Source organism: Peromyscus leucopus, chromosome 9, assembly GCF_004664715.2.
Source record: "Peromyscus leucopus breed LL Stock chromosome 9, UCI_PerLeu_2.1, whole genome shotgun sequence".
Classification (NCBI taxonomy): Eukaryota; Metazoa; Chordata; class Mammalia; order Rodentia; family Cricetidae; genus Peromyscus; species Peromyscus leucopus.
In genome coordinates, this window is record NC_051070.1 from 24,314,490 (window position 1) to 24,340,103 (window position 25,614).

The 25,614-nt window shown below is 40.0% G+C and overlaps 1 protein-coding gene across 5 annotated transcripts in view; it reads left to right on the forward strand.

Moving 5' to 3' along the window:
- Klf12 (Kruppel like factor 12) overlaps window positions 1-25,614 on the forward strand; it is a 444,681-nt gene that overhangs the window by 309,515 nt on the left and 109,552 nt on the right. For all 5 annotated transcript variants that reach the window (XM_028877155.2, XM_028877156.2, XM_037208354.1 and 2 more), the window contains one exon: window positions 3,675-3,810. In XM_028877155.2, coding sequence (XP_028732988.1) covers window positions 3,675-3,810 — 136 coding nt within the window. The remainder of the gene's footprint in view (window positions 1-3,674; window positions 3,811-25,614) is intronic.

A 25,614-nucleotide genomic window follows, 5' to 3' on the forward strand; every position in this document is an offset into this window, starting at 1 on the left:
TTCATCCTGAATTAGCATTTTCAAAAGACAAAGATTCAATTAATATTTGTCTAAAGTCAGGCTCTGATAGCATTCTATTTACATCTAAAGTCAATCTTTGTTAAAAATCAGTGAACGCTTCTTTGGGGCCTTGTATAATTTTAGTAAATGACTCAGTCCTATTTACTGATTCTTCAGTTCTGTCCCACACATTCAAAGCTGCTATATGGCATAAAGCCAAGGTGTGATAATCAAATCTAAATTGTCTTTGCAAATCAACATACTGGACTTCACAGAGAAACTGGTCTTGGGAAATTTCAATACCTCTAGCCCTACTCCATTTTTTTTTTACCCTAGCTTCCTCTCTCCACCATATTTTCTGTCATAAATAAGGACTGGCTTCAAATATTGCTGTAGCTAAATCTTTCAAGTCTTTTAGAATAATTCTATTCCAGTTGCCCATGAGTTTCACAAAGGGTGAATGCATACCGTATGAAATGACTGCTTTCTTAAATCTCTTCAAATCTAACATTTCTACAGGATGCCAGTTAACTTCTACATACCCTTTGGGTGCCTATCATCTGGTGGTAATTTTGTATGGTAACAGAATAAATTAAGTTGGTTTTCTAATAACTTGGGCTATTCCTCTTCAGTTTCATAATTCAATGATGCAGTGGGTTCTGCTCTAAATTCCTCTGGCTGTGTGGGAATATTTTTCTTAGTTTCATTAGTATGTCTTTCTAAGGATTGTATCTTTATCAGTCAGTATTTCATATTTGAAACAGATATCAAATCACTTTTTCAGCATAAAACATGAATTACCAAACTGATAATAATTATAACCAATATTATGTCAATCCCAGATAAGTTGATTATCCCTTCATTTAATATTTCATTTTCACACCATCCATTGGAGATGTGTCATATAAAGTCCTAACCCCCTGCACCTGCTGTGATATTGTTTCGCATTCTTAATATGGGAAAGACTTTAAAGAACAAACAAAAACAAAAACAAAAACAAAAAAACCTAATTACCCCCCCCCTAAGAATTTCTAGGTGTCTCACTAGCTCTGCCAACTTTCCAGTTTTTAAATAGCTTCAACATCGGAGCTGTGCATGGGTAGTCAGCTGCAGTGATGATTCCTGAATCTTGCCTGTATGGGCAGGGATCTAGGGTGCTTCAGAGTACCCAGAACCAGAGTAGCATGTTGCAGCTGTTTGTCACTGTGCTGCACACCCTGGCTGAGGGTAACTGCGCTGCTCACGTGCCATGCAGGGAAGGGGAGTGAGCCACCTGAAAAGTGGACTTGGGGAGATGGGGTAGGAGAAGCCTGTGAGGCTAGGACACAGTGTGGGAGGGCACCAGCCAGCTGGATGACAGAGCTAGTGATGGGCTCTTGTCAGCTAGTGACAGAGCTGACTCGGGTGACTGCAGATGTGGGGGCCATGGCCTGCAGCCCAAGGTGCGGCTGTTGCAGGTAGACTGCAACTGAAAACACACCTGGCGGGAAAAGCTGGTGACCCATGGCAGCTCTGAGAAGTGGCAGCTTTAGAAGCCACCACGTGATCTTGCCACACAGTGGAAAACAGATCAATTGAATACTCAGATTGTTCTATTATTAAATAAAACTCAGGAGTCAGATATTGGGGTTAAAACCTGATAGATCCAAACAGGAATGATGGGCTGACCCTGCCTCTCCACACTTCCAGATCAAAAAGGCCCAGGAATACTTCTAAGCCCCTCTCCATTCTTTCCTGTGTCTTTCTATCCCAATCTGGGTCCTCCAAAAACTCTATGGTTAATTCTGGCCCACTGAATGTTGACTTTGCCCTCTGATTCAAAGAGAATGAAATGCTTTATTTGAGGATAAGGCTAAAGAATATAGGTAATCCAATGTGTATCAATATTTCCTTGACTTCGAAACTAGGACACATTTATTCAACTGAACATCATATCATGGAACACCCCCATTTGTCTAAACTCTTAACTCTGGGTAAAATTTTCAATCTTTGCACAGTTGACATTTAGGAGTGATATATTCTTTAGTATGGATGGCTGAGTATCCAGAGTATTATAGAACATTTAGCAATGTCCTTGACTTATCTACAATATGGCAATAACATTCTTCTGTCCCCAATAGCACCCCATCTCTCAAGTCTTGACAGGCAAAGTATTTCCAGATACTGCCAGAATCTCTGGGGACAAATCAATGAGGAATTTATCCATATTTAAAGACAAGTATTGTAGAGTATTTGAATCAATTCATATAATATTTAACCAAGTATTCCCATTTCACAAAGCACAGTTTTATTTGAATGGACTTAGAGACAGAAAATGTGTCAGTTACATTAGCATCCACCAGAGTACCAGTCCCTTCAGTTAGAAATCTGTGGAGACCCCTAGGGTTAGTTTCTCCAGCCATATTGTAAATATTGTATACAACCACAAATTGTCTGTTCCTGGGTGAAATGTGATGAAATATCAGCATTTACTTGTAGGTCCATGATGTATAGCTACAAAAATTTATTTGAAAAATAAAAGGTATCTTTTGCTTAATTATATCCAAATGTCATTCTAACCCTGATTTTAAATATGCTTGAACCTAACTGCCATTACAATCTTGATTTGAAATGTATTGTACCCAAATGTCATTGTAACCTTGTTTTGAAGTACATTTCTTTCCTTTGCAAACAATGGTGGCTTTGCAAACCTGTTTTCCAGTGAGGAGTAAAGACCTGGATGAGAGCTGAGTGGATTGGAATTATGTATTTTTAACAATTGAGTAAGGGCATTTTCAATTGAGGAGGTGTGCTTATTATCTAAGGGAGGTGAGACTTGAAGAAGTTTTAGTCAGTGATTGCTAAAGCTACTCAAAGAGGGAGTAAAAGGTAGAAAATCTAATTTTACAAACCATGTGGTGTTGTGTTACACTACATTTCTCACTGAAATGTTCAGACGGCCTTGGTCAACAGGAGCAGAAGATCGGCATCTTACTTTGACAAAGTTCAGGGTTGGAAGAGAATCCGATGTAGAAATATCTTTTTAGAGGCTGTAGTCGTGATAGAGATGAGAGCATACTTTCCAACATATGTAAACAAATGTTAGAAATGCTGGGTACTTCCACCTCTGCCATTTTTATGTAGTGACGTCTCTGCTCCGCCTGCAGCAGTGATAAACTATAAGACAACTGTTCAATGAAGAAAGGACCAAAAAAAAATCATGTCAATTTTCTTTTTTAAACTTCATATGAAAGCATGAAGCAAATAATACCTCCTCTACCTCCTGCCCTGTAGCCTCCAGGGAAAGTGCTAATGAAAAATGGCCTGGCTGGAAGTCTGGCAGCAGAAGAGAGCAGGAAGAGAAGCCAGGGGATGGAGCATTACAGTTGCTCATGAGCTCTGTAATTAGCGTTGACCACACTGAGTTGGCAGTGTTACAGTTTATTGATAGTCATGGCTTTTGTTCTAAGGCATACAGGGAACGCTTGGGATCTAATGTAGGTATGGTGTTCCTCACAGGGACAAGGAAAAGCTGTCTGTCAATGCTCAGTGCATAAAACACTAATTCCTGTTGTGTCTAGGATTCTGCTGGTGGGAAATGCACGGGAGAGTTAGCCTATGCTCAATGTCGGTCCAACATGAAGTTCCATTCTGCACACTAATTTTAATTCATTATATATGCCTTTTCTTCCCAGCACAAATGGACCCCCGAGGCCTATCTCCCAGACAAAGTAAAAGTGACAGTGACGATGATGACCTGCCAAATGTGACCTTAGATAGCGTTAATGAAACTGGATCCACGGCCCTTTCCATAGCCAGAGCAGTCCAAGAGTAAGTACCACATTCTCAGGATGAACTGAGCATTGTGAGATGATCGAGGGATAATGGGAACTGAAGCCTCTCTGGTTCCTTAGGCATGTCATTCTAGCTCTGAACTGGCACATGTGACCGTTTCCGTCCATTTGGCCAGCATGCTTTGGGAGCAAGTTATGGCAAAGAATGAAATGTCTCAAAAGAGTGTGAGTTTTTGTTTTGTTAGATGTAAGAACTCTATGCCTCCTTGCAAACACCCATTGCACCAATCAAAAATTGTTCTTTTTGAGTATTGGTATCCAGTTATCACCATCAATACTCATCTACAAAGCAAAGGGCAACAGAATGTTTCAAGTATCCTTATCTTCATGTTTATCATGAATTTTTTTTTGTAATTTTTTAAAAAAAATTTAGTTTTAATTGTATGTGTGTATGCTCATGACAGCAGTACTTGAGGAGGCCAGAAGAGGTCATCAGGTCCCCGGGAGGTGGAGTTGGAGGCAATTCTGTGTGAACAGCCTACCCTGGGTACTAGGTACAGATACTCTCTAGGAGCAGTATGTGCTTTTTAACCCATCGGCCATCTCTCCAGCCCCTCTTTTTCGTGCTTTGATAGGACACTTACAGAACAGCTTTATGGGAGATTTAAATTTGGAGGATACTGTGTTAGTACTTTGGAAAATAAGAATCATACACACCTTTCCAAGGGATTTTTTTTTCTCTATTTCCTTACTTTCACTCAGGCCACAGAATTAGAAATCAACTTTTGCTTGTAAAAAAACAAAAACAAGAACAGCTACATTTGTATAGTTGTCAACTCTGTCTAGAACATAACTTGTGCTAGTCCATGTGTATTTTTCTGTATGTTACTTTTGACATTGTTGAGATAGAACTGACAAGATTGTGTATATTTAAAATGTAAAATTTCTTGATGTTATACGCTTCAGTACTGTGAAATGATTGCCATAGTCAAATTAATTAATGTGCCCATCATTTTACTTGGTACCTTTTTGTTGTTTCTGTTCAGAATCCTAAAGATCTATTATTTGTTTTATTTTATGTGCATGGGTGCTTTGCCTGTATGAATGCATATATTAATGTATGTCCATACACCATAAGCATGCCTGATACCTGCAGAGGACAGAATCAACCTTGGATTCCTTGGAACTGGAGTTGTAGATGGTTGTGAGGCAACATATATGTGTTTGCAATTGGACCCAGGTCCTCTGCAAAACCAGCAAGTTCTCTTAACTACTGAGCTATCTTTCCAGTCCCAGAGCTATTTCTTAGAAAATGTCAAATGTACAGGGCAGTGTTGTTAACTGTCATCACCATGGGATATCATCAATTTTCTTTTTTTTTTAACTTGAAAGTCTTTCCTCCCCACATCCAAGCTCTTGCAACCTACTATCCTGCCCTGTTTTTTTGTGTTCAACTTGTTTAACTCCACAAATTAGTGGTAATTCTTTGACATGCTTGGATGATACAGCTCCAAGCTACAATATTTTGTATAAAAATGCAAGTCCTTGTCCTTGAAAATATTCTGAAAATCATGCATGCATATTAAGGGAAGCTGGATTTATTATTCATGTTGGTGTTTTCATTAAAAAGGTTACTAAAGCATACATTGAGCTTCCATCACCTAGAAAGCTGCAGAATACCTGGATCATCAATAATTAATACACCATCTTTAGTCTGAGTCTGTATGCAAGCATTTAAAAGTACTGAGATGCTTTTCAGTGAATCAACCAGGATGCCCCCAAACAGCCTCTTAAATATCGGGATATTTCCAAACTTCTAGTAATATATTGAAAAAATTTCACCGTAAGAATTCTATAATCCATGTTAAGTTACAGAAATTTCTGTACACTGGTTTGCTTAGCATTAACTTTCAATGTTTTGATTCAGTTGTGAGTCTGTCTTCTTGCTCTCGTTTCCTCTTGAGCGCCTGATACATGGAATTCTTTCACTATTAACTTCTCTTTCACCTCTTTCTTCTTGCTTTTCCTCTGATGCCCAGTGTTAATTCAAACTACTAAAACTATCACTTTAGCATGGGAATAATGAGACGATTTCAAAGGATTCCTGAGGGTCTCTCCATTTTCTGTACTTGTAGACCTTTCCTGAGACTATTGGGAGGAGACACACGCAGGGAGGAAGACGGTAAAATCAGAGTTTTCTGTAGAGCAGATGAATGAGTTTTAAATCACTGAGGAAAGACTTTATGGTTTGTCTTTCTAGTTACAAGGCAGTGGAGCCCTGGTCTCAGGTGCATCCATAGTTTTTTCCATATCTTCTCTTGATGGCTGCAATATAGAGTTGGCCATGAGAACAGAAAGATTGGTAAGGGGGAGGAAATTCTGGAAGACTGACTCTAGGATGTCAATGGCCGTGTTCTACGTCAGACATCTGTTGAAGAGCCCTAACACGAGGCTAGAGCACAGAGCAGATACCTGCACCTGGAGCTCTCTGTCCCTGTCCTGCTTAGCTGTTTGTCCTGACACAAGCTAGAGTTATCTTAGAAGAAGAAGCAAAAATGAGAAGATGCCTCCATCCAGTTGCCTGTGGGCAGGCTGTGGGGATATTTTCTTGATTGATGACTTGAATGGAAGGACCAGGCTCACTGGGGGAACTGCCACCCGTGGTCCACAGTGCTGCAAGAGAGACCGAGAAAGCCATGGAGAGCAAGTCAGTAAGCAGCATTTTCCATGGGCCCTGCTTCTGCTCCTGCCTCCAGGGCTCTGCCTTGAGTTTCCCTCACGCCTCTGGATGATGGACTATAAGCTGTAAGTGAAATAAACCCTATCCTTCTCCAGGTACATTTGGCAATTGTCTTTGTCACAGAAATAGAAAGCAAGCCAAAACAGTTTCTGTATTCATTTGGGTAGAGTGCTGCCTCGTGTGCTGTCATGTACACACACACACACACACACACACACACACACACACACACGCACACATACACACACACAAAATTTCTCATCTCAAAAAAGATAAGAGATAGTTTATTTTGTAGCCAAATATAGAAACCCTGGCCCAGGAATGGAGTCAGGTCACTCTGAGTTTTACTTAATAAAAGTTTGATTAAATTGTTTTAGTAACAGAATGATCAAAGTCATGAATTGAGACACTTTCAAAAGGCATTGGTGGGTACATCAGATAGATGGGTTAAAGCAAAATGGGGAGACCTCAGCTACTGCCCTCCGATGGTATAGGATGGCATTTTGGTTGATGGAAACATGGGCTCTGTTTCTACATTCCAAGGGATTTACCTAATGGTCACAAAAACGTTAGCTCACATACAGGAGAGAGCAATAAATGGCCATTAAGGGTGAGAGAGTAAAGTTTGGCTCAAAGTGATTTGGCTCTGGCTGGACTTACAGCATTCCAAACTCTCCACAATCACTAGAGGTCTAATGAGTTAATCAGCCTCACAGTCAGTTAACTGTGAGGAGCAGTTCTTTCCAGGAATTTTTATTCACAGGTCAGATAAGCCTTAATATCCTAACAGTGCTCCCTCCCCAGCAGCATTCACTTTACTGATTTCTAAAGAGGATTTTTTAAATTAAATTTTGGGTTTACAAAATAATTTCTCTTGATTTTATATATAGAAGTTGTTGGCCAGTATGTATTTTCTCAGCTGGTCCTGTTTCCTCACACTGGAAGCCTCTGAGTCCTCATCCAGAATGGATCTCAGCTGAACTGTGCTGCTTAAAGCCTAAAAGCTTAACCAGCCAAATGCTTAACCAGCCAAATGCTTCTAGTTCCTGGTCTTCATGCCTTATATACATTTCTGCTTTCTACCATCATTCCCTGGGATTAAAGGCTCACTTTCTGGGATTAAAGGCATGTGTCACCATGCCTGGCTGTTTCCAATGTGGCCTTGAACTCACAGAGATCCGGATGGATTTCTGCCTCTGGAATGCTAGGATTAAAGGTGTGAGTGCCACCATTTTCTACCCTCTGTATCTAGTGGCTGTTCTGTTCTTTGACCCCAGATAAGTTTATTAGGGTGCACAATATTTTGGGGAACACCATACCACCACAGTTGATCAGTATTCTTAAGAGGAGCACCTAACCATTCTCATGGACTAATCTGACCATCACCCTTTACAGCTCAGTCAGTAAGTTTCACTAAGTTGCAAACACCAGGCAGGGAGCGAATCACAGCTGGGCTCTTCCTTGTTTTAATCTTGTAGATACTGTGCCATGTTAACAGCCATGTCTTCATGATTCTGACAGAGACAAATTTCACCATTTGTACGACATCTGTTTTGTCTAGGTCTCAACCCCCAGGCCCCTGCACAATGGTAAAATGGAGTCATTCCCCTTGACAACTTGCAAACATAATTATGAAATAAGTGTTTGGAGGAAGAAAGGGAAAAGCATACGATTAGAGGAAATTATTATAATTAACTCTAATTCTAGACAAAATACTGATGTTTTTGAAATAAGTGAACTTTCAAGTTTGAAGTTTGACTGTCTAGAACCTCTCATTTCTTCTCTTCTTTCTCTAAATTCTGAACATTCTCGGTCCTTTCGATGTCCACAGAATAAGCATGTTCCATAAGCTGCAGTGTGAGTGAGCGGCATGGAATGAGAGGCCCCTCCCCAGAGGAGTTCCTGTCCTACCTAGGATCAAGTTAATAGGGCAGAATGTGGGAGAAGTCTATGTCCGGGTGAAGATGAGAAGGGAAGGAGACGCTTTGGAGGAAGGAGATGAAGATGTTTTACTAGCATCCTGACATCTGTTCCTACTAAAATGAAACAGCTTTTAAATGGTTTGCTGTCCATCACGTTCAAGCTCCTTCCACTGTTTCCATGTCTCCTGCATCCCGTTTTATTATGTGGCTTATGTGAAATGCCTCTCTTCATGGAGAAGGCAACATAGATTTCAGAAAGTGATGAAACTTATGTGTGGTGTTTCTTTTGTATGTATTCTTCAAAGGAGAAAATATGGTGGACAGTTAGCTATCCCATGCATACTTCGAATGTCCCTTAGCTAGTCCACATACCATGCTACCTCTCTTAGAAAACTGCATTTAATGATTCCAGAAAGGCAGAAGTGTTAGGTGGTATTTTCTGTTTTGTTTTTTTTTTAATCTTCATTGTGTCATTCCAAGCTTGTAGAACAGTTTACACCCTCTTGCTTTCCTTCATTTCCCCTTGATGGTTCTGTTAAGGTCTTTTAAATCACACCAGAGAACAGGACTAGAGATGAGAAAGGAAAGGAAACCTAAACTATTGCAGGGATTTACAGTTGGCAGATTCTCCGAGAACTCTTACAGTTTTCATTTCGTCTGACCTGTGGTACCACCTTTACCATGTGGAGAAAGAAAACAGAGGCATGGAAACGTTTGTGCTCTCCTTAATGCTCCTACAGTAAGTCAGCTGCAGAGTTCATTGTCAAGACATCTGCAACCCTGCCCTCCTGGAGGAATGGCCATTTGCAGCCCCTGCTTTATGTAGTGGATTTCAACTCTCAATTGTGACTATCTTATGGTACTTGTGCTATTGAGCTGAACCCCAGCAAACACCAGCACAAGGAGTCTTGATTGTACAATGTCTGCTCTCCAAACTCATTCTTATTCTAAGCAGGATATCATTATGGGAGAAAGAATTCTGCCAGGTATATTATCAGATATATAATAAAAGGATTATTTGTCTGTAACACCATGCATTATTTTGAAGAATGAAGAAATAAAATGCAAAATAGTAGAATGTTTTTAAAATAAACATTATCATTATTATATTTTAGTTTAAAAGCCACTGCTGGCTATTTCTTCTTGAAGAAACGTGATTTCAGGTATGTTTTAGTATATCATATATGCTGACATGCGTAAGACCCCAAATCAAGTTTTTTTTTTTTTAGGATTGCTTTGTGCCAAGCAGTGATAGGTAACGTGTAAGGAATGAAAGGATGGTACCCTTCACTTCTCTTTCTGACCGAAAGGTCTCAGGAGGTTTATGTCTTTTCTGAGCTACTAAGAGTGGATTGACAGGGCACTGAGGAAAAGCCAGAGCCAACTCACATTTGCTTTCTGCTTTCTAAGGGTTGAATTACTCAGGTTCTGGTCTCAGAATCCTCCCAGACCCAGGATGTATCAGTTCATAGTCCTAACAAGATCTGGAATACGTCCAAGTCCCACTCTAGGTCCTACTAAGAGATACATTTGGACTGAGATATTTAGAGAAAAGGCTAGCTGTCAGTGATGAGCCAACAACCATCTTGTCTAGTGTACGAGGGCTGATGGGTAAGTAAGGGAAGCATTCTCTCCCCCCGTGAAGGAGATGCTGTCTGACAGCCCTTTTCTTGAAGAAAGTTTAAAAAAAGAAAAAGAAGGGGTTGGGGATTTAGCTCAGTGGTAGAGTGCTTGCCTAGCAAGCACAAGGCCCTGGGTTCAGTCCTCAGCTCCGGAAAAGGAAAAAAAAAAAAAAAGAAAAAGAAAAAGAAAAAGCCCTGATTTATTGAGAATTGTTTCAGACTAAAGTCTAAAGTACATGCTTGGCCAGCATCAACTCAACAGTCTGCTGAGACTGAAAAAAAAAAATAGTGATGACCTCATAACCCATTCTCTGAGTGTTTGGAGTAAGATGGAGACCAGATGTCCACTTGAAGCCCTTGCTTTGTTGAAACAGCCTTTGGTCTCTCCTTAAGTACAAAAAGTGCAGCGAGGTTTGTCTAATCACTTACTATTTGAATAGTGTAGTGGATTACCAAATTAGTTCTTGCATTCATTAGGCAAGCCACTCATTCATTCATTCATTCATCCATTCACCCAACCTTGTGTAACATAGAGGAGACGTAGAATGAATGACTCAGCTCTCGACTATGAAGAACTCCTAGTGAAAACATGTGAGATTGGTAAAAGTCTAGTGAGGTAATAGACTGGGGAAGCATTGCTATGAGAGAAATGATAAGTACACCTGTGTCACACTGAAGCATGGCAAAGCTTTTCCATGTGCTTAATGGAGAAATTCTTCATGACTGGTGAAAAACTGAGTGAGGAGGCAAAATGGGCAGTGGAGCTACTTGGAGAGAGAGATATAGAGTCTGGAACAGGAAGGACAAATTCATGCTCTTGACAGTGGGGAGACACCACTGGATTGTTTTTGTAACAGTTGCATGATCAGTGTGCTTTACAGGTGTCGATCTCAAGAAAGCTGGGTGTGATTGCACAGATTGAGCACTATGCTCCTGAAAAGGTCCCATACAACCTAGGATTCTACAACCTCTCAAACTGGACACAGTGTTTCATAGTATCAATCCTATATATATATTAAATATACACAAGCACACGTGTGTGCATGCACATACACACAATTTTCACTATGTGGAGCTACTCAGTGGACAGATAATGTCTTAGCTTTCTTGGCATATGCAAAATTAATACAGTACCTGATCAGGTCCTATTTTGAACAGCAGAAAAACAATAGACACGATAATCACTGATTTTGTGGTACTTGCTTTTGAGTGGAGAAGGTAGGAGGAGACAGTTCTGAAGAAGTTGTGGCTTACACAGATGGAGGAAAGGGAGCAGCCTGGCAGTGTGGAGGTGGGAGGCAGTGTAGTTGTGTCCTGTAGGATACACAGGGAAGTCTCTGATAATGTCACACCTAGTTTACGGGAGTAGGTGTGTCTCAGGATTTCTATTGCTGTGACAAAATACCTGAGTCACAAAAGCAACACAGAAGGGAAGATTAAATTCCAGCTTAAAATTCTGTGGTCACAATTTGTCATCGAGAGAAGTCAGAGTAGCATCTCATGGCAGGAACTGGGAGCACGGATCGAAACAGCCTGTGAAGGAATGCTGCTTACTGGCTTGCTCCTCGTGGCTTGATCAGTTTGCTTTCTTGTAACACCCAGAACCACCCAGTTCCCTGGGGTGGCACTGCCCACAGTGGACTTGCAACCAGACTAGTATGTTGAAGGGCAGTTTCTCAACTGATTTCTCTTCTTCCCAAATGACTCTGATGTGTATAAAATGAACCAAAAAAAAAAAAAATTAATGAGGACAAGGTGTAAGGACAAAACCCACAGATAACTAAAAGAAGAGTGCCCAGAGATAGGAGTCAGTGCAGAGCCCCTAAGGCAGAAGCATTCAGGAATGACTAGCTGTCATTCTCAGTGGCCAAATGAAGAACATACTTCTACTTCCTCGATTTCACAGAAGCAGCAGGGTTCTACAGTTCTACAGAGGCCAGTTGACTGTTCTAACATTCCATCTCCTGTACAGGCATCAAGACAGAATGACAGTGTCTGTGTTCATGCTAGCTTTCCTTTCTACGCCATTACGCCTTCTCTGTTCCCCTGTCCCCCATCCCCCAGGTCTGTCTATTTTTTAAAGGAATCTGTAAACAGTTGTAAATAGTCTAAGTCATGCAAAAAATTTTTCCTTCAAATATTTAAACTGTGTGCCTTATTTGTACATGTATATTCTTAATTAGTGGCTGCAGGGAGTGTAGGTAATCACCTTTCATGCATTTTATGTATCTTGACACAAATACTCAATAATTATGATTAAATATTAATAAGCCATATTAAAAGTTCCCAGAACCATTCATCACTAGTTCTTGGTATGTGCAGTAAAAGAACACATAACCACATCCAAACAATAACATGGCTGAAACTGAGAGTTCACCGGTGCACGGTCTCTAAGTGCTCTGGCCCTGGTGTCTTCTTTCTACTGCCCATGAGGTACAGCTGTTGTACCTGTTGGATGCATTTACTTCCATGCATCAAATGAAAGCAAAGGGTCTAAAGATACAGTTTCATGAATGGTCTAGTACTCTACAAAACTGTGTGTGTGTGTGTGTGTGTGTGTGTGTGTGTGTGTGTGTGTGTGTGTGTGTGTAAAGGAAGGCTGAACAAGAGTGAGTCTTAGCAGATCATTATTTCAGTTGGGTTTTTTCTCCGTCTGTTTTTTGAGGTCACGTAGCCACTGGCCACCAGCTACCTGAACTTAACACATTGTGACTTATCCTAGAAATTAGATTGCAAATCACATACAGTTAGCATAGTAAAAAGTCTGCAAAATTTAAAAATATTTCTGATGTAATGTAAATTTACTAGTATGAAGAAAAGAATTCCAAACTTTGGCTTGAACTGAGATACAATGCTCCCAGTGTTTGGTTTGAGAAGTATCCAATATATCATTTGTATTATTTTATTCCCACTATGGTAGGACACAGTAATATATTAAAACTCATGTGTGCTTTAAATTAGTTTGAATATAATTCAGTTTTTGAAACTAAAATAGTTTTTATTAACCTAATTTTTAATAGTAGAGTAAGTCAAATAGTTCTGTATAAAATTCTGGTCCCTCTTAATATCAGTTGTCTACTGCAAATGATCTCATGACTAAGCCAGTGAGAGCAGAAATATCTTCCTCCTAGGTAGATAAGGCACTTGGGAGGAGGGTGGCAAAGACACTAAAATGATTGAAAGACAGGAACAGCAACCCCAAAGAACAGACTTACTCCGTTTTCTAATTTAGTTTCTTGAGTTTTAGAAATATCGTTAACATTGCCTTATCAATGTCCCAGTGGCTCTCATAACCTTTCCTAGACTCTGTAGTTCCATATACTTTTAAAGATCAGAAATAACTGGTATCTTTATTTATATACAAACCAACAAAAAATGCCATCAGCTACTGTACCTTCTTCCCCCTCCCCCACTGACTTCAAGATTTACGGAGCTATGGGCTGTAACAGTAAGAAAATGTAAATGAAAATGAAACTAAATCTGTTATCCAAGTCATTGAAGAAGAAATCTCTGTGGCAAAATCCCCTGACCTCTCAGGGGGGTCATGTAGTCATCCTCTGTTTTGCCTTGTGTGTATGAACACAGCTACAAGGACAGAATTGAAATTCATTATTATAGCCAAAGTATCCATTGTCTACTGCAAATATGGAACTAATTTTAACACATTTAATTGCATTCAGTTATTTGTGGGGTGTGTGTGTGTGTGTGTGTGTGTGTGTGTGTGTGTGTGTGTGTGTGTGCTATATAGAAGCATGGTTGTCTCTCTTTATACCATGTAGTTTCTGGGGATGGAACTCAAATTATCAGCTGAGCCATTATGCCAGACTTAAAACTAATTTTAAATTTGACATGTAGATCATTTTTTGCTTGTATGTGATACAGTGTAATAAAGAAAATTGATTAGGGACAATAAGTGACTTGTTTTTCAATCAGGATATCAAAATGTCTTGTTGGGTTTTTCCCTGGATATATTTCATTTTGTAGTTAAAATATCAAGCCAGTAGGTTTTATAAGGGGAAGAGTACCCAGAAAAATTAGAAGTCATTCAAGGGAAAACAAAATCATTATTGAGTTGAAAGTAGGCAATTTCTTTTGAACCTGAAAACTACCCTCAATTTTGAAAATGTATTTCTTTGGGAAAGACTTGAACTTTGGCTTTTATACCTTCATTTTTACTCAAATTTAAAGTCAGGAGCTTCTTTGAAACAAATGTGATGTTTCCAAAATCTTGCCAACTATCTCTTTAAAGGACTAAAATTATAGTCATGTTTCTTGTAAGAGTGATGTAACAGTTTGATCACATGCCATAAAACTCAGGGAGAGTAGCTGAAGTTGTCAAAGATCAGAGAGGAGCCTCCCAGACCTGGGCCTAGCCTCCCACAGTGGCTTCTCAGTGTCAGTGGCAATAACCACAAATGTTAGGTTAAAACTGTAATACTTTATAATTATCAGTTTGTTCTTATTTATGGATTCCACGGGGTTTCCTAATAGTTTGTCAAATGAGTGATGCCATTTTACAGACCCATGGAAGTGGAGTTATTTAATGTGTGCTGTCACTAAGGACACTTTTCAGTCAGTGTGAAATGTCCTTTTGCCATGTGAAACAACCATGATTTCTTGACTACCCTCTTGAAGGGGAAAGATTATGATTACCATTTGGAGGAAGAATTGATCCTTTTTATGATAACTGGACTCCAGCAGATGCAGTGAGAGAGAAGAACTAGGCATACCTTTGACCTGAATACTGTGTGGTCAAGTGTCCATGTCTGTTTTTTCCACTCTTGAACATCACCCAACTGGGAGTCAAATATATATGAAAATAAATCATTTTTTGCTCTGAGCATAAACAGCTTTGTTTTCTTGAGATTATTTTCAGAACCATACAGTATGATAAATGTTTACGATGTATGTCCATTTTATGCTGCATTGATGATAACAAAATATACTTTGTAAGTGTACCAGAAGGGGGGGCAACATGTTCTGTGTACACGCTACACCATTGTATATAGTCAAGTTGAGCTGTTGTGGATTTTGGTATCCATGGCAAGGATTCTGAAACCAATTCCATAGGATGTCAGAGGGTGATTATGGTAGAGAGGGGTGGGTGATGGGGTCAGACCTGATCATGAAATAGCCATGTGCTGCTCTGAGCCCAGAACTACAGCCAGAACCAAGCAGGAAAGACCAGAAATGCAGAACGGTGGTCAGTGACAAAACAAGAGATGAGATTTTTAAAAAGACATTATTTGTATGCAATAAAACAATGTTCATGGTGCATTTCACAAAGCTTCACAATCATATGCCCTTCTATAGCTAGACAGTTTTTGTCATCCTGAGTTATATCGTGGACCTTTCCAGGAAATCCCTTTCCCACTCTCGTGTGTCCCCACTTAGTTTAGTTCTGGGTCTTCATTTGTGAAATCATGTGTGATCTCTTGTTTCAACTTCTTTCACTAAGTTCAGCATTTCTGTGATTCTTGCATGTTGTCTATTTCTGAGTAGTTAGCATACTACTGTATTATTATCTGTATGGGTAGCATAATTTACATACCCACTCACTTATTTTTTGTGTGATTTTATTTTGTGTTGTTTTTTGAAAACATCTCTCTCTCTCTCTCTCTCTCTCTCTCTCTCTCTCTCTCTCTCTCTCTCTCTCTCTCTCTCTCTCTCTGTGTGTGTGTGTGTGTGTGTGTGTGTGTGTGTGTGTGTGTGTGTGTATGTAGGAAGGAGATAGGTCAGAAGACAAGTTGTTGATATAAATGGTCTCCTTCCAGTCTATTGGTCCCAGGCATCAAACTCACATCAATCTTGGCAACAAGCACCTTAACCCCCTTAGCCATCTCAGTGACCCAGTTTTGTGTTTTGAGACAAAATTTGCTATGTAGCTCTGGCTGGCTGGGACTCATGGTCCTTCTTCAGCCTACTGATCCATTCACTTTCTGTTTTTTATTAAGGAAATTTTTATTTACTTTACATACCAATCACAGATGCCCCTCTTCCTCCTCCCACCCCTCCAGTCTTCCCCCTGAACCCACTCCTCCAAAAGGGTAAAGCCTCCCATGGGGAGTCAGCAGAGCCTGGTACATTCAGTAGAGGCAGGTCCAAGTCTCTCCCCCTGCATCAAGGCTGTGCAAGGTGTCCCACCATAGGTAGTGGGCTCCAAAAAGCCAGCTTATGCACCAGGGATGGATCTTGGATTGGTCTGCTTTCTATCTGGGCTCTATGTAAGATTGTATGGACATTTATATGCAGCTATCCAGTGGACATATACTCTCATTCCACTTAGGTCAATACCAAATAGAGGAATACTGGATTATGAGTATATTCATGAATAATTTTGGCAAGATCCAGGTCCAAAGGTGTTGTATCCCTCTACACTCCTCCAGCAGCATGCATGTGCTCCATCGGTGCTGCATCTTTGATGACTTTGGGTATTGATATCCTTTATTTAAGGTATTTCTAGCAAAGGTTCGGTTCAATTCAGAGGAATGGATGCCAAGCAGTCTGTTTTGAATGAAACCCTGCAGTGAAGAGACAGAAGAAAGAATATTTAATCAGGGGACAGAAGAGGCTTAGAAAAGATAAAACACACACACACACACACACACACACACACACACACACACACACACACACACACACCCTATCCCTCTGAGATTCAAAGAGAATAAAAAGGGAGTGATCTGTCCCACGTAGCAAGGAAGGGTAACTAGGTGTAGCATGGATTCACTTTTAAACTATTTACTTACAAACCAGGTTGCCACAGGCTGAGAAGGGGGATTGTGAGTGGTAACCACATAGGAGCCTGACGTTGTCGGAGAGCATGTGCAGGAACAAGGCTGTGGGGGTGAGGAGGGAATAAAAATGGCAGCCAGTGTGGTGTCAGGAGTTTGTGTAGGACAGAAACATCCACAGAGGGGACAAAGTGAAACATTCTTCAAACAATTGTGTCTCAAAGAACATTTTTTTAAAATTATTTGATCTATACAGAATAAATATATTTGTCTGGTCCTTTAGTTGATATGTTACTGTAGAAGGAAATTATGACGTTTATCCATTCGAAATGTCAAATATCAGGATACTGTAGAACTGACATTTTCCAGAGCCGTTTTACCTCCTCTTCTCTGTTTGGTTTTCATTCTAGCTACAACATCTTTGTCTTCTTATCCACACAGACTTTGAAAGTCTCTTTCCTTCCTTTGATATTTTAACTTATAATGTGAGTAAATATTTGCAAGCTGTAAACTCAAAATGTTGATTGAATGATACTTTATCCTGAAGAGAAGGAGCCTTTCTTTACCCAAGCCTCCATTTGCTTCCTTCATCATACCAACAGCTCCCCAATCTGGCCGTCTTTATCATTTGGAGAAATGAGTCTCCTAAGCAACTTTTGGGTTTTGTGCTTCCAAGGTCCATAAGTAATTTTGTATTGCACAGAATTAGCAATGAGAAATCAAAATTCCACATCTACATTGCTGAAGGGCTCAGAGACTCCTATTGCTCTGAGAGAGTCTTTGTTCTGCACAGATGTGACCAGCTGCAGAAAGAAATCACCCCATTGTTACCCTTCATCCGCATCTGACTTGTATGAGACCCTGTGCCCAGGTAGTGAAGGAGAGAAATGGAGGACATCATTTAACATGCTTTCCCCGTTGCTCACTGTGATATCTCTGGTGGGTACAATTAAAGGAAAGTTCTGGTGAGCTAAACTTTTTCTTACCATTATAGAAATTTCTGCTTTCACAAAGCAAACCTATTTATCCATCACCCAGAATATGTGAAGAAATTATCAATGTGGAAGGCCAGCATAGACCTTCATCATCATGGGTGTGGAAATGAGTCAGGATTATCTTCAATGAACCAGTTTGGAGAGAGGGGATCATCAGAGCTTTGGGGACTTTGTTTTGTTTTTGCTTTTTTGTTTGTTTGTTTGGTTGGTTGGTTTGGGGGTTTGTTTTGTTTTGTTTGAGACAGTGTTTCTCTGTGTAGCTCTGGCTATCCTAGAACTCACTCTCTAGACAAGTCTGGCCTTGAACTCAGATCCTCCTGCCTCTGCCTCCCAAGTGCTGAGCTTAAAGGCATGCTCCACCACTGCCTTTTGTTTGTAAAAGATCTGCTCATTCTAAGATACAAACATTGGTAATTTTGAAACGAGCTCTAAACAGAATTGTAAGATCTGGCTCTTCCCAAGAAGCAGGGATAATATGGAGATACAAATGCCCCCTTTGATCATTGTGAGCTTAGGGCCATCGTGTCCAGGGGCAGAGCAGTATGCTTACGGTCTAATGGGGTGATTTCTCTAATAGATCCTTAGTTTTACTGGCTCTTAAGTGAACTCTGAACATGGATAGGTTAATCGAAATGTAACTTGTGCTATCCTCCAGATACCTTTTAAAGAGAAGTATAAAGGGAATTCAATCTAGAACAGAAGTCAGAGAGAAGGGCTAGAGGTGGATCTCAGTGAGGGAGCATGAAGACCTGAGGTCAAAGCCCCAAAGCACTTACATAAAGCTGAGCATAGTCATCCTAAGAGCCTACACACCAGAGCCTGTGGACACAGCAAGATCGCTGGAACATGCTCGCTCACAATTTAGCCTGAGGTTCAATGAGAGACTCGGTCTCAAGGGAATAGTGAGAAGAACGAAAGAGTGAGACATCCTACATCCTTCTTCTGTCTGTGCTTGCCAGGTACACAGGTTTGGTGCATGTACCACCTACTCACAAACATAAACAAATAAGAAAATAAAAAGTAAATACTTAAAAGGTCAGAAAGGCACTCTAGCACTGGGAAGAATTTCAGTTTCTGAAATTAATTCTTAAGGGGAACTTCAGGACATATGTTGACTTTTATTAGACAATGGGCTAATAAAAGGATATGTTCAACTAGGATAATCATGGTGAAACTATTCTACATTTAAATTTTGAATTTTTAAATTTGAATTGAGTTTTATTTATTTGGGTCTGTTTATCTGTATGTGCACCATGTGTATGCAGTATTCACTGAATCCAAAAGAGGGAATCAAAGTCCCTGGAACAAAGTTGTAAGCTGTGTAATGTGAGTGCTGGGAGCCAAACCTGGGTCCTCTAGAAGAGCCAAAAGTGCTTTTAACCACTGAGCCATCTCCCCAGACCCACTGAATGTTTGGAATATATGTATTTGAGGCACAGATAATTGTGTGCTTGTATTTTTGAAACTGCTTTCCCAATATAAGGTGGAGAGTCATTTCCATGAGGAGTAGATTCTGGTCTGTCATACTTAATACAACCGGAAATGTTACCTTCCTTCTTTGATCCCTCTCACATAATAAGATGTGGAGATTACACTAACTGATCTCTCAGATCCTATTGCAGTCTGTTAGATAACGTGAACATATACGAAAGAACTGAAGCATCCTTGGTAAATATAACTTCTTGTCACTGCCTGCATCCTTTGCAGTTTACTCCTGTGGTCCAGGTATGTCCTGCTCTGTTCACAGGATGTCCAATGGCTTTCTGAAATAATAGCTTCCTTTTAGCAACTTGATTTACACTTATACATGTGTTCCTTAATAATCAAAAATACATAAATTTAAGTGAAGTTTAGAAGCTAGTGTCTAAAATTATTACTTTGTTTAAATTATATTATATTAAAATAATATATAATATTTTATTGATTTAAATAATATTTTATTTAGTGATAAAATAATGATATATAATATTTAATGTTTTTATATATTTTTATTTTATAATTACTTAATTTCACATATCAGCTACGGATTCCCCTGTCCTCCATTCTCCCACCCCCTAGCCTTCCCCCTCAACCCTCCCCCCACTCCTACCTCCTCCAAGGCAAGGTCTCCTCTGGGGAGTCAGCCCAGCCTGGTACATTCAGTTGAGGCAGGTCCAGTCCCCTCCTCCATGCACCAAGACTGAGCAAAGTGTCCCAGCATAGGCCCCAGACTCCAAAAAGCCAGCCCATGCACCAAGGACAGGTCCTGGCTCCCCTCCTGGGGGGCCTCCCAAACAGTTCAAGCTAATCGACTGTTCCACTTATCCAGAGAGCCTGGTCCAGTTCCATGGGGGCTCCTCACAGTTCACAGTTCATGTGTTTCCACTAGTTTGGCTATTTGTCCCTGTGCTTTTTCCAAACATGGACACAATTGTTCAGGGAGGGAACTCTGTTCCAAAAAGCCGGCTTGCAGCCCCAAGCTGTTGTTACTATGGGTAAACAAAGGTCAGCACCAACTATAACCTCTCAGAATGGGAAGTTCTTGGTGTGATGTCAGCAAAGGAGTTTCTAAAATGCTTTTTAATACCTAAAGATACCTAAGCTTTGTAGAAGTGTTTAGAGTTCATTGGGATGAATTTTAATTATCTTTAAAATGGCATGTATAGCATAACTGCACACAGCCAAGTTTCCTACATTTTTATAAATTTCCAGCCTCCAAGCACACTGATTTGTACTTTCAGGTTTTCATTCTTGAGACTGGATTACAGCAGATCTCTTCATCTTAGCACGCGTATTTAAGATCCCGATAAATGAGATTCCTGAGGCAGTGAATGTAAGAATTCAGCATGGTGTCGGGAACGCAGACAAACATCAGCTCTCTGGTACCGCTCTTTATTACATGCCATTGGTTAGGGAGGTTGTCACTTTGCGCTAGCTCTTTTCAAATTTGTGCGTGCAGATGTCCACTCACATAAAATTGCACACTTGACTACCTTACTGGAGCACCCATGTGCCAGACTGAATTAACCATCAGGCAGAGTGAGGCACACGTGTTCAACACGTGCCAGAGGCGAGCCCTGTGGTCACGTGTAGAACAGTAAGTGAAGGTCTGGCATGTGCCACTGAAAGACTGTATGAGAAACCATTTGTTCTCATTTTATAACATTTACAATAACGAATAGCAATGTGTACTTTTGTTGGAAATTGTTTACTTTGAACCTCAAATCTGTTCTGTACCCTAGTGGCATATAGGTACAACATTCCATGTTTGGAGTATGGATTGTAAGTGAACAGCTCGATTAATTTTCACATATGCCACAGAGTTGACACTCATATGGACTAACATATAGAATATTTTGAGATTAAAGTGTCTTTAGCTGTTGTACCCAGTAATGATCTAGATTCTTTTAGTAGTTCCCCACCTAGCAATAGTCTGTATTATTCCCATATGCACAGGCTTCTCAGAGTGCCATAATGTTTCCACTGAGCTGTGAATTGCAGTGGATTCTGAATCATTTATAATCTTTAATTAAAACAAAGTGCAAGAAAAGTGGAATATTGCCTTGAAACTGTTAAGATGATAATGTCGATTAAAACACATCTTTTGTTATTATAGTCATAAAATTCATTTTCATTCACCCTCCCATTTTCATTTACAAAAATAAATTTACTGTAACTAGATATTGCTTCTATCTTTTAGTACTTTGGGATTCTGCAATTCTGCATGAAGCATGCTACTTAAAAAAGATCCTAGCTCTTTCAGGTTTCCTCCAGAACATGGGTTTCTGGAGGTTGTGTGTATGAATGGAAGAAATGCATGACTGTGGCTGTGCACATGGAGGGAAGCAGTTGAAAATATGGCAGAAGTCAGTCGTCTGTTCGGCCACGTTTGGTACGTTCTGCCAGACCAGAAGGCATGCTGTCGAGCATCGTTTTTGACACTATTCCAGCATGTTGTTAATGAGCTCCAGTTCTGTGTGGCTGCCCCATTGTCATACCCACAAGGCTCATAATTCCAGACCAGTAGCCATGGCATTGGGTCTGACTACAGGAAATAGTGTACGTTTTTTACTTCTCCCCTTTGCTATGTCAAAGACATTTAGGATGGTTTACGAAGATGTATGCAATACAACATAACTGAAAAAATAACAACCAAGCTGTGGTGGCCTGCTTGAGAATGGCCCCCATAGGCTCTTTTGAATGTTTGGTTCTCATTGGGTGGATTGCTTAGGAAGAGGTATGGCCTTGTTGGAGGAGGCTTGTTACTGGGGGTAGGCTTTGATGGTTCAAAGCCCAGGCAAGGCCCTGTCTGTCTGTCTGTCTGTCTCTGTCTGTCTCTGTCTCTGTCTCTCTGTTTCTGTCTGTCTGATGCTTGTGAATCAGATATAAGCTCTCAGCTACTGCTCTACCACCATGCCTGCCTGCCTGCTGCCAAATGATGGCCATATACTTACCCTCTAAAACTATGAGCAAGCTCCAATTAAATGCTTTTATTTTGTAAGTTGCCTTGGTCATATTGTCTCTTCACAGTAACTGAACACAGTAATAGAACAGTAACTGAGACAGAAGCAAACAAAGCAAGTACAGAGAAAATAATGCAAGAATATTTGAATAAATATAGAGATGTTAGGTTTAGATCAGAGAGGCATATAATCCTGTATCCTAAATAGAGGCTAGAGGCGAGTGTCATTCATTCTCAGATACCTGAATGAGACATCTTTAAGGATTTGACTCTAGGAGAATACCCACAACATTCTCCTGTAAACAGACAACAAATCCTTCTCTTCTGACAATGAATCTAAAATGACAGTCAATGTGACAGAAAAATTATAATTCCAAGAAAAATATTTTACAAATTGTACTGAAATTCACTATAGTATCAATTATTTTTATTAAAATACTTCAATTTCATAGGTAATGAATTATAGCTCTTATTATAGTGTAGTTTTAACCTATACTTTAAAACCTTAAATTATAAAAGGAATAGTAAGGTTTACTATTTGGCCTAGTATTATAATTTAAATTACTAGATGCAATGAAAACTTGGAGTTCTTAGTTTAAAATAAATTAAAGATTACTTCCGAATAAACAAAGACATTTAAAACCAACATCTCTAAGATATTATGGATTACTGAATTGTTCTGTGATAAGACTTAAGAGGAAGTGCTTGTAATGACTTTTTATAACCATAACAAACACCCAATATAATCAGCTTCTGAAGAGGGTTCTCTTGGCCCACATTTTGAAGGTTTGGTGGACTGGCCTCAGTATTGGAGGCACATGGTAGCACGTTATGGTCCAGCGTGTGTTGTAGCAAAACCTCTTACCTCCTGGCTCTGGGCACACCTCACTGTACTAAAGGCCTCTCATTTTTTCCCACTTGTGAAAATTCCACTGCTACTCAATAGTTCCATGCTGGGAACAAGCCGTTAACATGTGAACCTCTGGAGTTCTGTCACATGCACTGAATGAGAAAGTGATGCTATGCAATACTTCTTTGCCAGGTACACTGCATCCCACCTTGCCTGTGATCCCAGAATTCTCATAGAATAGATGTTAATGTCCTACTTCTGTGATGAGGGGCTCAAAGTTGAACAGGGTTAGGTATCGTGCATAGGATCAGAGCTAGAACACTGAGCAAAGGTCCAAACCTAGCTCCATCTGACTGTGAACCTTCTTTCCGTTTAACTCTAGAAGACTATGGAAGCTATGAGTGTCTGCATGGCCAGATTCTCCTTTCAGAGCCCAATAAGTGATGTATAGTCTTACCCTCACTGAATTGTCTCAGAATTCTCATTTCTGCCCATGAAGTCTTTCAGGTCCTCAGGGATCAGGGGATCATTAATAATGCAAATGTTGTCATTAAGACCTCTAATCCTCCTGGGGACTACTGTAAAGACCAAACAAACTATGAAAAGTCTTTTCCTCACAAATGCAAAGGGTCACTATGTTCTAGTAATCTACCTCCATTCAAGACAAGTAGTTGAACTATTTGAAATGTTCTAAAAACCAAACACAAAATAAGATGAACACACTTTAACAGAAGAAACAAAACTTGAATTAAGAAAAATAAGAAAGAAGTTATGTGCATGAAGCAATCTGTTTGTTTGATCCAAGAGCACAAAGTGGGTTTCTTTGTCTGCAGTGTGAACCCTTCCACTACAGAACTGTATAAAGTGGTCATTACAGAACCTGGCCATAATGACCAACATCTGCCTGCATGTGCATTCGAAATGTGGAGATAGTTGTTGCTTTCTATAGAAAAGGGACAAAATCACCCGCATAAAAGTCCTGTGCATTTATGCTGAGCTAGTTCTTTACCATGCTTCTCTGTCAGTTATTCTGAAATTCAAGATTCAAAACCAGTCCAGTTGAATGGGTCCCCAAAAGACAAATAATCATCTGCACCTGCCAGATAGTCTCTGTAGTGATCATTTTCAGCAGGAAAAAAATGTGTTAGAGGAGCCAATAGATCCACAGCAAACTGTAATTTTGCATCGTACACCTAAGGTAAATAGGGAAAGAACTAAACAGGAGTGTTTTATAGAAGGAGATCTAAGAAAGTTCTGAGAGATTGGGCCAGCTATGTAGCCAAATAAGAAAGTTACTGAGATATTTCATTAAATAAAATATATGTGGACCTGTATGGGGAGGGCTGAGATGTCAGTTGCCATCTCTCTCTCTTTGAGATGGTTTTGCAGGTCTTCTTCTCACCCTGTCTCCACATTTCCTTTTAGATTTAAAATTACTATGTGTTTCTACCTCCAGAAAGCTATGAATTTTTAAGTGTTCATAGTAGCTGTATGGTTATTGGTCCCATAATGAACTGTTCTGTGATGGTTATTTTTTAAAATAATTTTTTGTTTCTTCACTTTTCCCTAAAATAAAATTTAAAAAAAAAAAAAACAAAACCTCCCATGACAAACTTCATCATTTGCTGTGTATTTGAGAATGAAAGTGCCCAGTGCACATGCTCTAGGGCTGTGTCCATAGGTATAAATCCCAGAACTTTCTGGGCATGGTGGCTCATGTTTGACATTGCAGCCCTCTTGAGGCAAGAGGATTACTGTGTCTTTAAAATAATCCTGGGCTACATAGTTGAATTCAACACTAGCTGAGGTAACAGCATGAGACCTCGTCCTTAAAACTTCATACACACATGAATACATACACACAAACATAAGTAAACAAATCCCCAAACTGCCATGAACTAGCTCTGATCATGACAAATTACCCAAATCCTCTTAACTGATGTTTCTTTACTTGCTTACCATTTTTAAAATGAGAAGAATTTAAATCAGCAGTGCTTGAGCAGATCAACTCAACAATAAACATAAAGTATTTAGGAGAGAACATGGTAACTAATAAGATCTCCAGAAAGAAGCCGTTTAAAAATTAATGTGCTGAATGCTTAATCAGTATGTGGGTAACAGATCTGTCTGTCTCTGTCACCAATTTTGTAAAAGGACTGTAATTTACCCTAGTAAGAATACAGTTGAGTATTGTGCTGACTAGAGTTATGTCCACTTGACACATCTGAGAGGCTGTGTCTCCATAAGAGCAGGCTGTAGGAAAGCCTGTGGAACACTTTCTTAATTAGTGATTGGTGGGGGAGGGCCCAGCCCATGGTGGGTGATGCCATCCCTGGGCTGGTGGTCCTGGGTTCCATAAGAAAAGAGGCTGAGCAAGCCTTGAGGAGCAAGCCAGTAAGCAGCACCCCTCCATGGCCTCTGCATCAGCTCCTGCCTCCAGGTCCCTGCTCTGTTTGAGTTCCTGTCCTGACTTCATTTGATGATGAACTGTAATGTGGAAGCATGAGCCAAAATGCTTTCCTCCCGAAGTTGTTTTT